The 12,788-nt window shown below is 40.5% G+C and overlaps 1 protein-coding gene across 1 annotated transcript; it reads right to left on the bottom strand.

Annotated features, from left to right (window-relative positions):
- Positions 1-3,538: 3,538 nt before the first annotated feature.
- On the bottom strand, positions 3,539-11,679 carry LOC116687292 (matrix remodeling-associated protein 8). The gene is made up of 12 exons (XM_032512559.1): positions 11,400-11,679; positions 10,626-10,652; positions 10,205-10,510; positions 9,190-9,291; positions 8,965-9,098; positions 8,662-8,841; positions 7,655-7,796; positions 4,316-4,474; positions 4,206-4,230; positions 4,008-4,090; positions 3,854-3,925; positions 3,539-3,764 (listed from the first exon to the last, which is right to left on the bottom strand). The coding sequence occupies exons 1-12, from the start codon at positions 11,449-11,451 to the stop codon at positions 3,742-3,744; spliced, it is 1,305 nt and encodes a 434-aa protein (XP_032368450.1). The 5' UTR covers positions 11,452-11,679; the 3' UTR covers positions 3,539-3,741.
- Positions 11,680-12,788: the final 1,109 nt, after the last annotated feature.

The raw sequence follows: 12,788 nt of genomic DNA, 5'->3' as shown, positions 1-12,788 counted from the left end.
TGAAACATTTTCACGCAGGCAGTCTTTTTTTGGCACAGATTGCAGCTAGGGTGAACAGACAGCCATGGGCGCCGAAATTAAAATAGCTCCGCTTTGTGGCGCTTCCGCGGCCAATGTGTACACCTAATAGGCTAACATTCTAGATTCCTGCATTACATGGCTTAATTGCTGGAACAGAGGCTTAATCATATTTGTTCTACCTGTGCTTTTCCTGTGAAGTAAAAGTAAATATTGTGCAAAAGGTCTATTAATCTGGCTCATTTGGGAATGATAAGAAACAAAGAGACATCCGTCCATGTCATCAGTGAACTCAAACATTAAGTTTGTCTTGCTTTCAACTTCCAAAGGATGCAATGAAAAATAGTTTAGGAATCACTAAGTTAATATAGGCGTACATTTTACTTGTCACAGTAGGAAAAGCGTAGGTTAAATATTAAATAGTAAAGTTATTGATGGCTGAATTGTATTTAGCGTCAGTTTCAGGGTCCAGGCCATTTATAGAACTCCGTAGCATCCTTAATGAAAGTGTATGTATGCCTAAAAGCCAAAAATGGCGTACGCCCAAAAAAATCTGATTCATAAAACCATGCGTACACACATCTGTAAGCAATGTTCCCTTTATAATCAGAGTTTACCCAGTGTGCATACTCGAATCAGCCTCTTATCCCGCCCTGAACACGCCCATTTTAACCATAAATGATCAATGCAAAGCACCTCATGAATGCTGAACATCAGTATGACTACCTATATTAATAATACTGTCCAAAACGGCACTCTGGGACAGCTTTGATATACAGTACCAGACCTATTTACTCAGTACAGGCGCTAATAACACTGCTGGATTTAATCTTCTTGGTAACGTGGATGAAAAAATGTGATCAGGCATCAATAATTAAAAATAATCTTTTTTACCACATTTACTTTCTGCTTCAGTTCACCACCTCACCATCTGTGTCGCCAATTCCCATTGTCTCCAAAATGTGCGTACGCATGGGTCAGAGTTTAAGTGGAGGACTGCACATTGGCCCTGATTTATCAACCGAATGTAGAAACCAGCGTAGATATGAGAGCAGAAATCCTCTTATGACAGGCTTCACGTGTGATTCATGAAACCCCCGTATTACACCAAACTGAGCGTAAGAATGGTCATACATTGATAAATGCAGTGGCTGGAAACAATCGTAGGGAGGTAACATAAATTTCATTGATTTCTTATTTTTATTCAGGAATTCAACTGTCTGTCATGTAACCCCAAAAATACAAATAAAAAAATCATTAAAACCATGAACTCAAGTGTCATAATGAAACAAATAAAACAAACACAAACGGTTTACTTGTGTTTTTTTACTTGTGTTTTTTTTTTCTTCACGAGTCAGAGTCAGGCAACCGTGAGCTATGAGACTTGACCACCACCCCGACCCAGTCTCCTGACAGCAGAGGGGCTGGAAAAACAAGCTGAATTGAAGCTGCAAGCAGCGTTGGACGGGCCTTCGCACGTCAGGGTTAATTGCGGATGCCGCTCCTTTCAACCGTGCATTTGCGCGGCCCTCAGACACTGCAAATCGTCCCCAATGAATAGGGAACTCTCTGCTGAGTTGAATGGAACCCCACGCAAGACTCTTCGTCATCAATTCGTTAGCTGTGAAAGGTGCCAAGGCCAGAGCATAGGGGTCGGGGCAAACCTTTACCAATGAAAAAGGAAGTCTCTCCTGAGTTTATTGATACCTCACATAAGACCACCTTAAATCGGTCACCCGTTGTAAGAGGGGGCGTGGCTTCCGCATAGGGGATGGGCCAAACCATCACCATGAATAAGGAACTCTCTTCTGAGTTCAATGATACCTCACACAAGACTACCTTAAATGTACATTCAAGTTACACCCACTTCCTGTTTTGATGGTGAAACGCACAAAAGAGCCACGCCATGAGTTTTTCTTTTAATACAGTTTTTTTTATTTTAATACATTTTAATATCTAAGGTTGTAAGATGGCACAGACCAAATTTGAAGTGGATCAGATGAATTCTCTAGGAGGACTTTGTTAAAGTAAGACGTGGAAATGGCCAAAATCTCACTCATTGTGGAACTTTCAATTCAAAATGGCAGACTTCCTGTTGGGTTCAGGGTATGGCTGCAATTGTGTTTTTTGTACGTCTTGACATGTGTCATGTGTGTACCACATTTTGTGAGTCTACGTTAAATGTACTTCAGGGGCTTAATTCTTTTGACTTTGTAGGGGTCGCCAGCGAGCCATTTTTTTTCTATTCCCGAAACCCTTACAGTACGTATATTTTCACCAGGCTTGATGCTACCGGCAAATTTGGTGAGTTTTTGAGTATGTTAAGCCCCTCAAAAAGGCAATTTGGAAAAAAAAAAAGAAATAATAATTCCTTCAGTTTCAAAAGGCCCTTCGCCGCTGTCTGCGCTCAGGCCCTAAATATGTCGGTCAATAGCAGAAATAAATTGTTCACTTGTGACCATTAACAACACTTTAAAAGACAGAAATAAAAATGTGCGTTGTCATGTTTCCTGTACTGAATATCATTGCCAAACTGTATACCTTTTAAAAGCGAGGAGTAATATCCTGTCTCCTTCGTATAGCCCCCAGTTGGGGTTGTGCTGGACACTGGTTTCTGGCATCGGGTCATCTGGCTCCATTAAGACATTTATGGCACCCTGTTTTCCTGCGTAACGTTGTGCAGAACCCCACAGGCTAAAACAATGTTGCAGACTTTTTCTGGCGTGTATAGGTGTACTCAGCGTGCGTCAGTCCTACATATTGTTACTGTTATAGGTTGTACGCACGTTTTAGAAATGAGGGCCATTCTCCCTTCAAGTTTTTTTTTTTTTTTTATAAATAACTTTTGCGTGGGAAGTGGTTTAGCCCTGTTTTGTGTGTACTCCACATTTATAAATGAGACCCCAGGTATTGTGCATAACAGTGAGCCAGCTGTTACACTGTCATGGCTTATTGGGACACTTGAATAGAGCGGAGCCATTGTTGATGGTTTTAGTAAGGTGCTTTTCCTAGCCTTTAACCAAACATTTATTTTGTCTACATTCAAAAAAAAAAGACGTTATCTCTTCGAGCCAATCACAAACAACAGACGTCATTCAAAAATCTGCCTAAAACAATGAATTTTAATAACTGTAAAAACATTCCACAAAAGAAATACAGTCTGAACATCAACATATTTTTTGCATACACTGCTTCATTGGTTAGTTAGCATACAGTTAATCATATAGCCTAAAGGAAGCACACTGATAGTAGCGTTTCAGTGGTGCGTAAAACAGAGAAGAACAAAGTGAAAATGTATTTTTTTAAACTTGAGGAATACTGATCGAAGCTGTAATAACTGATAATTCAAAATTCACTCAATCACAACTTTATTCAATTTATGACCTCATTGCGCCTTCATTTAACAGTCAAGGCTGGGATTAGACTCCCCTCTTGGTGACGCTATTGTGCCGTACACTGTGGTCCAAGTCCAGTCTTTTTATTTTGATTAAGTACAAATGAAGAAAACGGTTCTTCTTTGTCTCTAATACTGACAATTTATAAACACACAGCCTCAATATGAGCTGTTTTTTCTTTTTTTTTTAATGGTTTTTCTGCATTTCATAACATTTTGTCCCTTGCTGTCTCTCCTGCCTGGACAGAAGGCAGTGTGGAGGTGTTTATTTTGGAGTGCAGCCTCTGGACCAGCCAGTGACTCCAGTCTCAGTTTTATTTGTCTTTTCCTCACTTAGAAAATTTCTGCATTTCTGTAAAGATAAAATACAGGTTGAGGAGGATGAAAACTGGACAATTAATAATAGCTGAATTTGTGTTTGTGTACACGAGTGTACGTTACCTTTGTCAAGATCAATGACTTTAGGCTGAGTGTTCATGTGGACCTTCTCTTTTAGCAGATTGTTCTTGTAGTCTAAAATCACACAGGATAAAGTTAAAACAGACACACAGCTGTCTAGACAAAAGCCACTTTCTTTCTCTTTCTTTTGACTTACCAAATCTCTCCTCCCGACTGCACACATTCACTTCAGTAACGTCCATCTCAAACTCTTGTGAGTTGCTGTGACTTCTGTTGGACCTATCACAGCAATGAAGAAAAGTCTGAGTGTGTGTTTAAGAATAAGACAGGAAGTGTGTGTGTGTGTGTGTGTGTGTGTGTGTGTGTGTGTGTGTGTGTGTGTGTGTGTTTTCACCTCATGGATGTCTGCGCATAAAACTCTGAAAACACAAAACAATTTGAAGAGATTCAGAAATGTAAATTTAATGTAAATGTACAGTCAGACGGAGGTACTGCAGGTCAGACCTTTGGGTCTACGTCTACGAGTGATGAGGATGATGATGAGGATAACGAATGCCAGGAGCAGGAAGGAGGTGAGGACGTAGCCCAGCGGCAGGAGAAAGTGGTGTCTCTGGTCGGGCAGAATGACATTGATGACTCGCGGTGATTCATCCTTAGTGGTGTCTGCGGGAATAAGAGATCACAACAGTCAGCATTTAGTGTTCCTCTGTTCTTCATATTTTCTCTCACAAACAGACCATTGTGTCAGCTTGTGGTTTACAAATGTAATAAACAAGACCAGACCTCGCATTGAACAGACGTTACACACCTCATGAGTAACACAGAACCCCCATTTAACTTTATCGGTGGCGTTCCTACAGGTTCCAAATTCCCCTTCTAGTCACAAAAAGATATTTAGCCTCCCTGGCAGTGTTGGTGCAGTTGGTCCAGACTAATATACCTCGACAACTATTGAATAATTTGCCATGAAATTTGCAGAGATATTCATGGTACCTGGAGAATCAACCCTGCTAACTTTGTTGGTACACTGACTTTCCCTCTAGTGCAATCAGCAAGCCTATGTTCTCAATTATTCTGAAACATCATAACATATTCTCGTTGGATAGCAAAAGCTTTGGTCCAGATCATGGCTCCCAAGCAGCAACTTCCGTGCCTGAAAAGTGAAGCCAATGTGGAAGTGCCTTAAACGTGCATTATGTCGGGGCGGCCTCTAGTTCATCAAGTAGAGCGTTGCCCCCATGTAGGCTTTCCTGGGAAGGTTGCCATTTCTAAGTTTGAGTGAAATGTCTCAACAATTATACGATGCATTGTCATACAATTCAAGACAAATTCATATCTTCCTTCTGAATTGTAATAAAGTGTCATCCCTTAATCTAGCCTCCTCATCAAATCAAACTTTTAAATTGTCAAATATTTGAATGTATTAACATCAATATTTTCATCAAGCTCAGCGGAACTTTATATTTAGTGCTAATTTGAAAATGTAAAAAAAAAACACAGTGTAAGCAGTACCGTCTAACCATCTGCATGGCACAATAGTCATTGTAAGCATGTTAGCATGCTAAAGTTTAGCTTGAGTGCTAAATACAGCCGCACACACTCTGAACACATTAAAAGAATAAACTTTTGAACTTCATTTTTGCTCAAATTTGTTCTGTCTTTGTTCCCGGGGTATTCATTGCTTTGTGTTTAATGTGTGTTTGCAGTGGCAGATTAGGCTAGTACATTTAATGTGAAGAGACTCCAAGCCCGACTAAAACTATTGTCAGTCTGTGCATGTGTGGCTGCATAAGTGTGTGTATGATGCCACCTAAGCTCCAACACCTTGCAACTTATTATTTAATTATTATTATTATACAGCAAGGAATAATTAAGCATTATTTGATATGTGCGGTTCTGCTGACTGCTGAGAAGCAAAGGGGGAGGGAAAGACTGGTTTCATTTTGCCTCGTTAAAAAAGTGCAACGCAAGAAGCAGCTGTGGACCTCAGACTCAACATATTTGCGGCAAAATGAGATCCAGAGAGAAAGTCATGCTGTGATTTACTTTTCCTGGCAGTAAAACAAAGAAAAGCGAGGCGAGGAAGAGTGAAGGAAGGACAGAGCAGGGTGGAACAGAGGAGAAGAGCCAAGGGAGAGGAAGGGGACGGTGGTATGTTTTGGGAGGTTTTTCCTCACAAAATGAAGCCAGAAAAGACCTTGGTCCAAAACACAAATTCAACATGCATACACAGCTGCTCATCTGCAGATTACATGAAAACAACATGTTCATTAACATTAAAAGTCCAGGGTCCTATTATTTAGTTTACAGATGGGAACATGCAGTATGTGTTTGTGTTTAGATGAAGGGAGGGGTGACCTACATTTCTTCAACTCTTTGTATATCTCCGTTTCTTTAAAAAAAACACTAATTTGTCTCTGTCTCAGTCTGTCTTTCCCTCCGTGTTGCCAGCTGCCTTGCAGATTAAGCAAATGTCCGGATCTTGACCATAAACCCCTCAAAACAGTTCTCTTTCTTTATTAGGAAATACAAAAAGAAAGTGAAAAAAGCGATAGAGAAGATTGAGTGAAAGCAGTGTGATGAAAATTGACAAACCTAAGCATGTGGGATCATCAAAGTGGGGAAACAGAAAGAGTCTGGACAGAAGGAAGAGTGAAACTTCTCCAGAATGTCAGGACAGAGCCAAAGTCAACAGGACAGCAGACAGTCAGAGAGGGCAAAACAGGAGCAGATAAGATGATAAAATACTACAGTGGGCTTCTAAGAGAGCACGAAAGAAAAAACTCTGCAAACTCATTCCTGCACTGAAAAAAACATTTATGCATCTTGTTTTTAACCAGTAACATTTCCATGGTGCAAAACTCAGGGAGTGAAGGATTCATTGTGTGGGTAGAGCTGGACTTTAGTCCAAAGACTGTATGCGAGAGATTCCATTGGAATGAAATCAGACTTGGCACACTCTTTCACACAACACACACACGCACAAACGCACAGAAATACACACACACACACAGACTGACTTGACCACAGACATGTTTAACCTCTCAATGATTTTCCCACATTGATACATCTGCCATTATCAGCTTTTGCTTTAGTGGTCTAATGGAAACAGACACACGCATGAAAAAACTCTCTCATTCTACAAGAATTTGAGATAGGCAACTAACAATGCCAAAGTGCCAATCACTCTCTTCTTCTCTCTTTTCTTTCCCTCTTTCTAATATGAACTTAGAAAAATGATTTTTCAGGCAGGTCAAAGCAGTGAGAAAATGTGAAGTAAAAGCTAAGCAATTGAGTGAGGAGAAATGGAGAGGAACAAGCTAAAAAAAACATGTGGATAATACACTAAAGACAACCCCAAGAAAACAAGAACAGAAAAGGTAGCAGCACAATGATGAAATAGTGGATAGCGCTGGGTGACAAGAAGGTGCGATGAGAGTGAAGTCTGGAGAACTAGGTTGTGAGGGAGTGTGTGTAGTTACAGGGGTTTGGTTTAGCGTCTGACAAGCTGACAGTGCAAGAAAGAAATCTTCAATGAAATTAACAGAAAAGTTTCAAAATAACAGCTTCTCTTCCCCTAAAGTTACTTCGCTCTTTAGAGAGTCTGAGGCAGAAACAAAACATACACGGCAGTAATGAAGACAAAACAATAAGGCACAAATGTGTGTGGTTTTTATCCTAATTGTACAAATACACTAGATCATAAAATATCCTCTTTGCTTTGGCACTCACACTGACTCACTACTGTGAATGCACAATGTGTGTGTGTGTGTGTGTGTGTGTGTGTGTGTGTGTGTGTGTGTGGTGTGTGTGTGTGTGTGTGTGTGTGTGTGTGTGTGTTACCTCTGTCTTCACTAGGCAGTGCTTTGGCTGGCAGGGTGGTCTGAATCACTGGTGCTTCCACTGTGACCTGAAACTCTCTTCTCTCATGCAGACCACAGTAATGGTGGTGGAGGTGGCAGGAATACATTCCCTTGTCTGTGGGCTGTGTGTTGAATGTAGACAGACAAACACACACACATTCATTAAACTGCCCGTGCCTTCGTGAGAGAGAATCTGTGATAAAAATGTAGACACCAGACAACAAATTATAAGATGAAGTTTGAAAACACGAATGGATTTATACTAACACAAGACTAACTAAATCTTAAAAAAGGTTATTAACGGTTTCCGATGCTGTTAAAGATTTGTTTACATCAAACCCTTAGAGTTAGTCTGCCTAAATTACTTTGTAAAATAAACGGAACATTTTCAACTGTTTGATGGTTATTAAGTGGCTAAGTTTTTAGGAGTACTTCCAAACAGCTTTGAAGGTAACGGAACGCCATATTTTTAGGGTTTCAGTTGTTTTGTCAAAAAAAGAAAACGGGCACATAGATTCTTAAAATGTAACTGTAAACTTGTTATTACTATAAAAGGCACACAGGGGACAGGAAGTCCTTTTGGATACATAATGTATTTGTTTATGTTACTGTTGTAACTATTAGAAGAAAAAAAAACTCAACTTTCTGTGACTGCCAACCTAATTTTCCCAACGTAGAGATAAAGTTTTCATTTCCAGAGCTGCATTACTAATGAAAGTTGCATGTGTCCTAGAAACATTGTTTACATGTACACACACAGTGAGGGTGACTCCAATGGGAAGTGTATCCCTTGTTTTTTACTATGTGTACTGAAACTATCAGGGTTTTCTGTTGCTCTCCTTACACACACACACACACACCACACCACACACACACACACACACACACACACACACACACACACACACACACACACACACACAAACACACACACAAACAAACACTGTATTGAGTGATGCCAAGGGAGTGAGTGCATTTCAGGCACACCTGCAGATCAGATATGGAAAGTGAAAAGTCTCCCTCGGAGAAGGCTTGATTGCTGATGTTCATCTTCCTCTGTAGGAACAGCGGTCCGTAGCTACGCTGCTCCCCAGAGGCGTATAGGTCCACCAGACGGTCAGCGCGGTCGTGGTGGACTCCTGGGGACTGACGGTCCCAGTGGACCACCTGGAGGCCACCAAGGTAGGGGAGGAGTTACATTTTTCAGTAAATATCTAAATTAAAAGTAGATCTAGACTGAGACTCATTGTTTTAAGAAAACCTGCAAACAAGCTCATGCACTCCACACACCTGCTGGTCCTCCTCCTCGTTGCTCCAGTCCGTCCACACGCTACGTCGATTGATGCACGGCAACACCACGGTACTACCAAGCAACACCACATACACTGCCTTTTGTCCATCCCAGAAGCGCTGCTCTTTGCGACCTTTTTGTGCAAAAAAGACATAGCAAGTCAACTTTTAAGTTGCTGTGCATTGAAGATGCTGATAGTTGGTATTGTGTGAGGGGCTACGTACGCGATTTGGTGACATTGAGCTGCACTCTGACCGTCTCGTACAGGTGGCAGTAGAGATGGTGGAGGTTACAAGAGTACAACCCTCTGTCATTCATCGTCACGTCTGTGATCACATGCAGAAACACAGAATATGCAAACATGTGTGTAATGGGGGGTAAAGTCCTTCTTATCTGTTCGCTTAAAAGAATACAAAAACTACAACACTTTGTAGTTCATAAGTTATAAATCATCTTCACATTACTTCCATTTTTTTCATTCAATTGTTGGCAGACGTACAACAAGTAAGCACAGATGTTAAGTTAATAAACCCCTAAATTCAAAACCCCTGCTGCTTTGGAGTCAACTCTCAATTGTGTTGTTGTGCGGATGTTTCGAGTTTCCCAAAAGCACTTTACAGAACAGAAGGTTTTCTCACATCCCCCCCCCCCCCCCCCCCCGATCCCCTACTAGCAGAGAGAGAGAGCAGGAACGGAGGGGTTGTTTTAGTTGAATATGTTAGTCTAGTCTGCCCGACTCATTTTTGTGTCTCACTTTAGCGGACTGACGTTTTTCCAACTTAGAAACTATGGCCCCAACCATGGCTCTGAAATATCAGTAGCCTAACTGGGCTGTGTATTTATAAATCCATGGTGCTGTCCATGCTACTGAAGTAGGAGATGAATTTGCAATTGTGACTTTTTCTCTGAGTCCAGCCCTGCTGTCAGTTTTGTAAGGGATGTCTAATATTCTCCAAACTATATAGCCCAAAAAATACAGAACCAAGTTGTTCATGGGGCTGTTTGCTAGTTGTAGTTTATTAGTAGTTTATTATTTATTTAGTTTTATTAAACAACAAACCAGATGGCCTACTGAGTACAAGTATTTTAAAGCAATAAGCAATTTGGTCCTGTAGATATCAAAGATATCAGTTCTGAAAATTACCGAAAAGCAGAGCTTTTATGAATCTGACATACAAAGTAGTATCAGTCAGAACTAGACCAAGTCACCAACAGCTACAGACATGATGAAAGTGTGACCTTTGATGACCAGTGAGAAGTTTCCATCCCTGAAGGCTGTTGGGCTGAGGCCGACTCTGCCCAGGTTGTAGGAGTTGTAGATCCTCTGGTCCCCTGCAGAGAACATGTCCAGCACCCTCTCCATGGTGTAGTCTGGACGGGCCCGGTACATGTCCCAGTGGACCACCCTCTGCCTGTCCCTCACCCTGTCCCTGGTCCACACCATGCGTCCGCTCACACACTGCAGCACCACCCTTGACCCAGCGGGGGCGCTCACATTATAGCCTGCCACCACCACACTGCTGCTGCTGTCAGACTGACCTGACACTAGAGGACAGAGAGGGTGTAGAGTTTACTCCCTGAGACATTCATCATTTACTTAATCCCTGAATAGAAATGCATAATCGTTACTGCCCATGTACACACACTAAGAGAAACACACCTGCAGTGAAGAGGCAGGCCACGGGGACTGAAATAAAAAACAGTAGGGAAAGTGAAACAGGATAATCACTTAAACAGACCATGTCAGACTGTTCCACTCCTACATGTTGGAAGGCTCCCTAAATTCAGATTGAACTACGGCCGAAAAGGATTCAAGGTCAGCAAATGAGATCAGACAAACTTAATATGCCTAATTGAAAACAATAGTGGAAAATCTTCACTCTTGATGCTACTATTCATAAAGTGCAGTTAAACTAATGACTGGCCTGCACTCATGATGCTTTGGACACTGAGTCAGTAAAACTCATGTCAGGAATGTGTGTGTGTGTGTGTCTGTGTGTGTGTGTGTGTGTGTGTGTGTGTGTGTGCCCGTGTGTGTGTGTGTGTGTGTGTGTGTGTGTGTGTGTGTGTGTGTGTGTGTGTGTGTGTGTGTGTGAGAGAGTGTGAAGCTTGAGGTAGACAGGAGGAAAGCATCAGGTCTAGCTTTATTATTAGTCTGAAATGTTCAGATAAATAGGTTCTATCTCTAAATATCAGCAAATTAACTGACACGATTTCTAACACTTTAAATAAGATCAGTAATTTCGAAGTCTTAAAATATGAAGCCTAATCGTATCAAAGAACAAAATGAAATGAGAACAAACATGACATTTTAAAAAAAAATTTAATCTAATGTAAAACTTACCAATATTGTTGCAGATGTTTGACTTTAAGAGGCTACTGTTTTAAAACAATGATAGATTACGTATGCATACTCTGCACGCAGCCTACTCACTGTGGATTAAGAGGAGAGCCTGAAAAATGATGTCCTCCCTCTCTGACTTCATGTTGGTAAGGTAAAGGTACGGACGGGGACTTGTCAAGGCTGTGCACCTGGCAGATGGTCCTGAAGGTAAGAAAACCAGAATTTTATATCCTCTGCAACAGCAACAGCAGGACTTGCTTCGGTGAAATTTCAGAGTATGAACAAGTAACCGGCAGCGCCACGTTAGGGCTTCAGCACAGAACCAAAACAGGACCGAAGTGAACTAATCCCACCCGGGAAATGAAACATGACACCAGCGGCCTGTGTAGGCCTACATCCCCTCTCAAAAACGGAACTTGTAACAGTTCAACATCTCAGGAGAGAGATTTGCGAACGCAAAACTACCAATAGGCCTATATGTTCTCCTCTACTTCTACTTTATTGTATTTCAATAGGCAAACTCTGCATTTTCCGTTTCAATTGTAAGACAGTTTACTAATTACTTTTCAGATCAAAAGCTTCATCTAAAGTAGTCTATATTATTGTATATGCATTCTTATAAATAACCCTACTTAGTGTATAAAATAATAACATTCACTCCACCTTGAACAGTCATAACACTAAAATTCAGCTTGTACAGAGCATAATAATAATAATAATAATAATAATAATAATAATAACAATAATAATCCAACGATATAAGCAAGAGAAACGTTTAGATTGCACAGTTAATACATGATCCGTTTACATTGCAAAACACACATTTAAATGGAAATTAAAACAAACTAAAACATACTAAAAGAAATGAAATAATATATAATAAAAAGACTTTGGAGACTTTATTGATAGTACTTCTGTATTTTTAACTCGTTATGAATGCAGGACTTTTAAAATATTTTTGTAAATTGTGGTATTAAAGTATCTAAATACGTTTTCCACCAATACTAAATCACATGTAATAATATCGATAGAGCAGGGCAAATGGATCATATCTAACTTTTGGCAAGGGGACACACTATAATTTGTCCTTAATCGTCAGTAAATTAAAGGGGAACACCTATATTATTAGTTCCATGGCCTGGGAAAGTTCAATCAATATTTATGAAAATGAGCTACTGTGACGTGTGATGTCATCAATTTTAAGTCCTCCAAACATGTAACCACATAGGCTATAAGCCGTTTTAAAGTGCATCATATCACATTTAGCCTACTGTATATTTATCCAGCAAAGTAGCTCAGTGTCCACGTTTCCACTGCTCCTGCTGATACCTCTACTTATTCAGATATCTATTTATTGTCCGATGAGGGAGATTTGTTTTCACAGTCTGGCATGCACATGGCAATACACTCAGACAAATACATCAACAGGTACCAAAGACAGATGGAACACAGAAACACCCTCATGGTTTAGCTCAAAGA

Source organism: Etheostoma spectabile, chromosome 4 (genome assembly GCF_008692095.1).
Source record: "Etheostoma spectabile isolate EspeVRDwgs_2016 chromosome 4, UIUC_Espe_1.0, whole genome shotgun sequence".
NCBI lineage: Eukaryota > Metazoa > Chordata > Actinopteri > Perciformes > Percidae > Etheostoma > Etheostoma spectabile.
The sequence above is the reverse complement of the archived record's forward strand: the minus strand, read 5'-3'. Positions and strand labels throughout refer to the sequence as shown.

Bases quoted from the DNA above. Each gene is read 5' to 3' on its own strand.
- LOC116687292 (XM_032512559.1), bottom strand. From the start codon at position 11,451: ATGAAGTCAGAGAGGGAGGACATCATTTTTCAGGCTCTCCTCTTAATC. The intron at 9,292-10,204 runs GTCACACTTTCA...ATGTGATCACAG, and splicing joins CTTCTCACTGGTCATCAAAG to ACGTGACGATGAATGACAGA. The intron at 8,842-8,964 runs GTGTGTGGAGTG...GGTGGCCTCCAG, and splicing joins ACGAGGAGGAGGACCAGCAG to GTGGTCCACTGGGACCGTCA.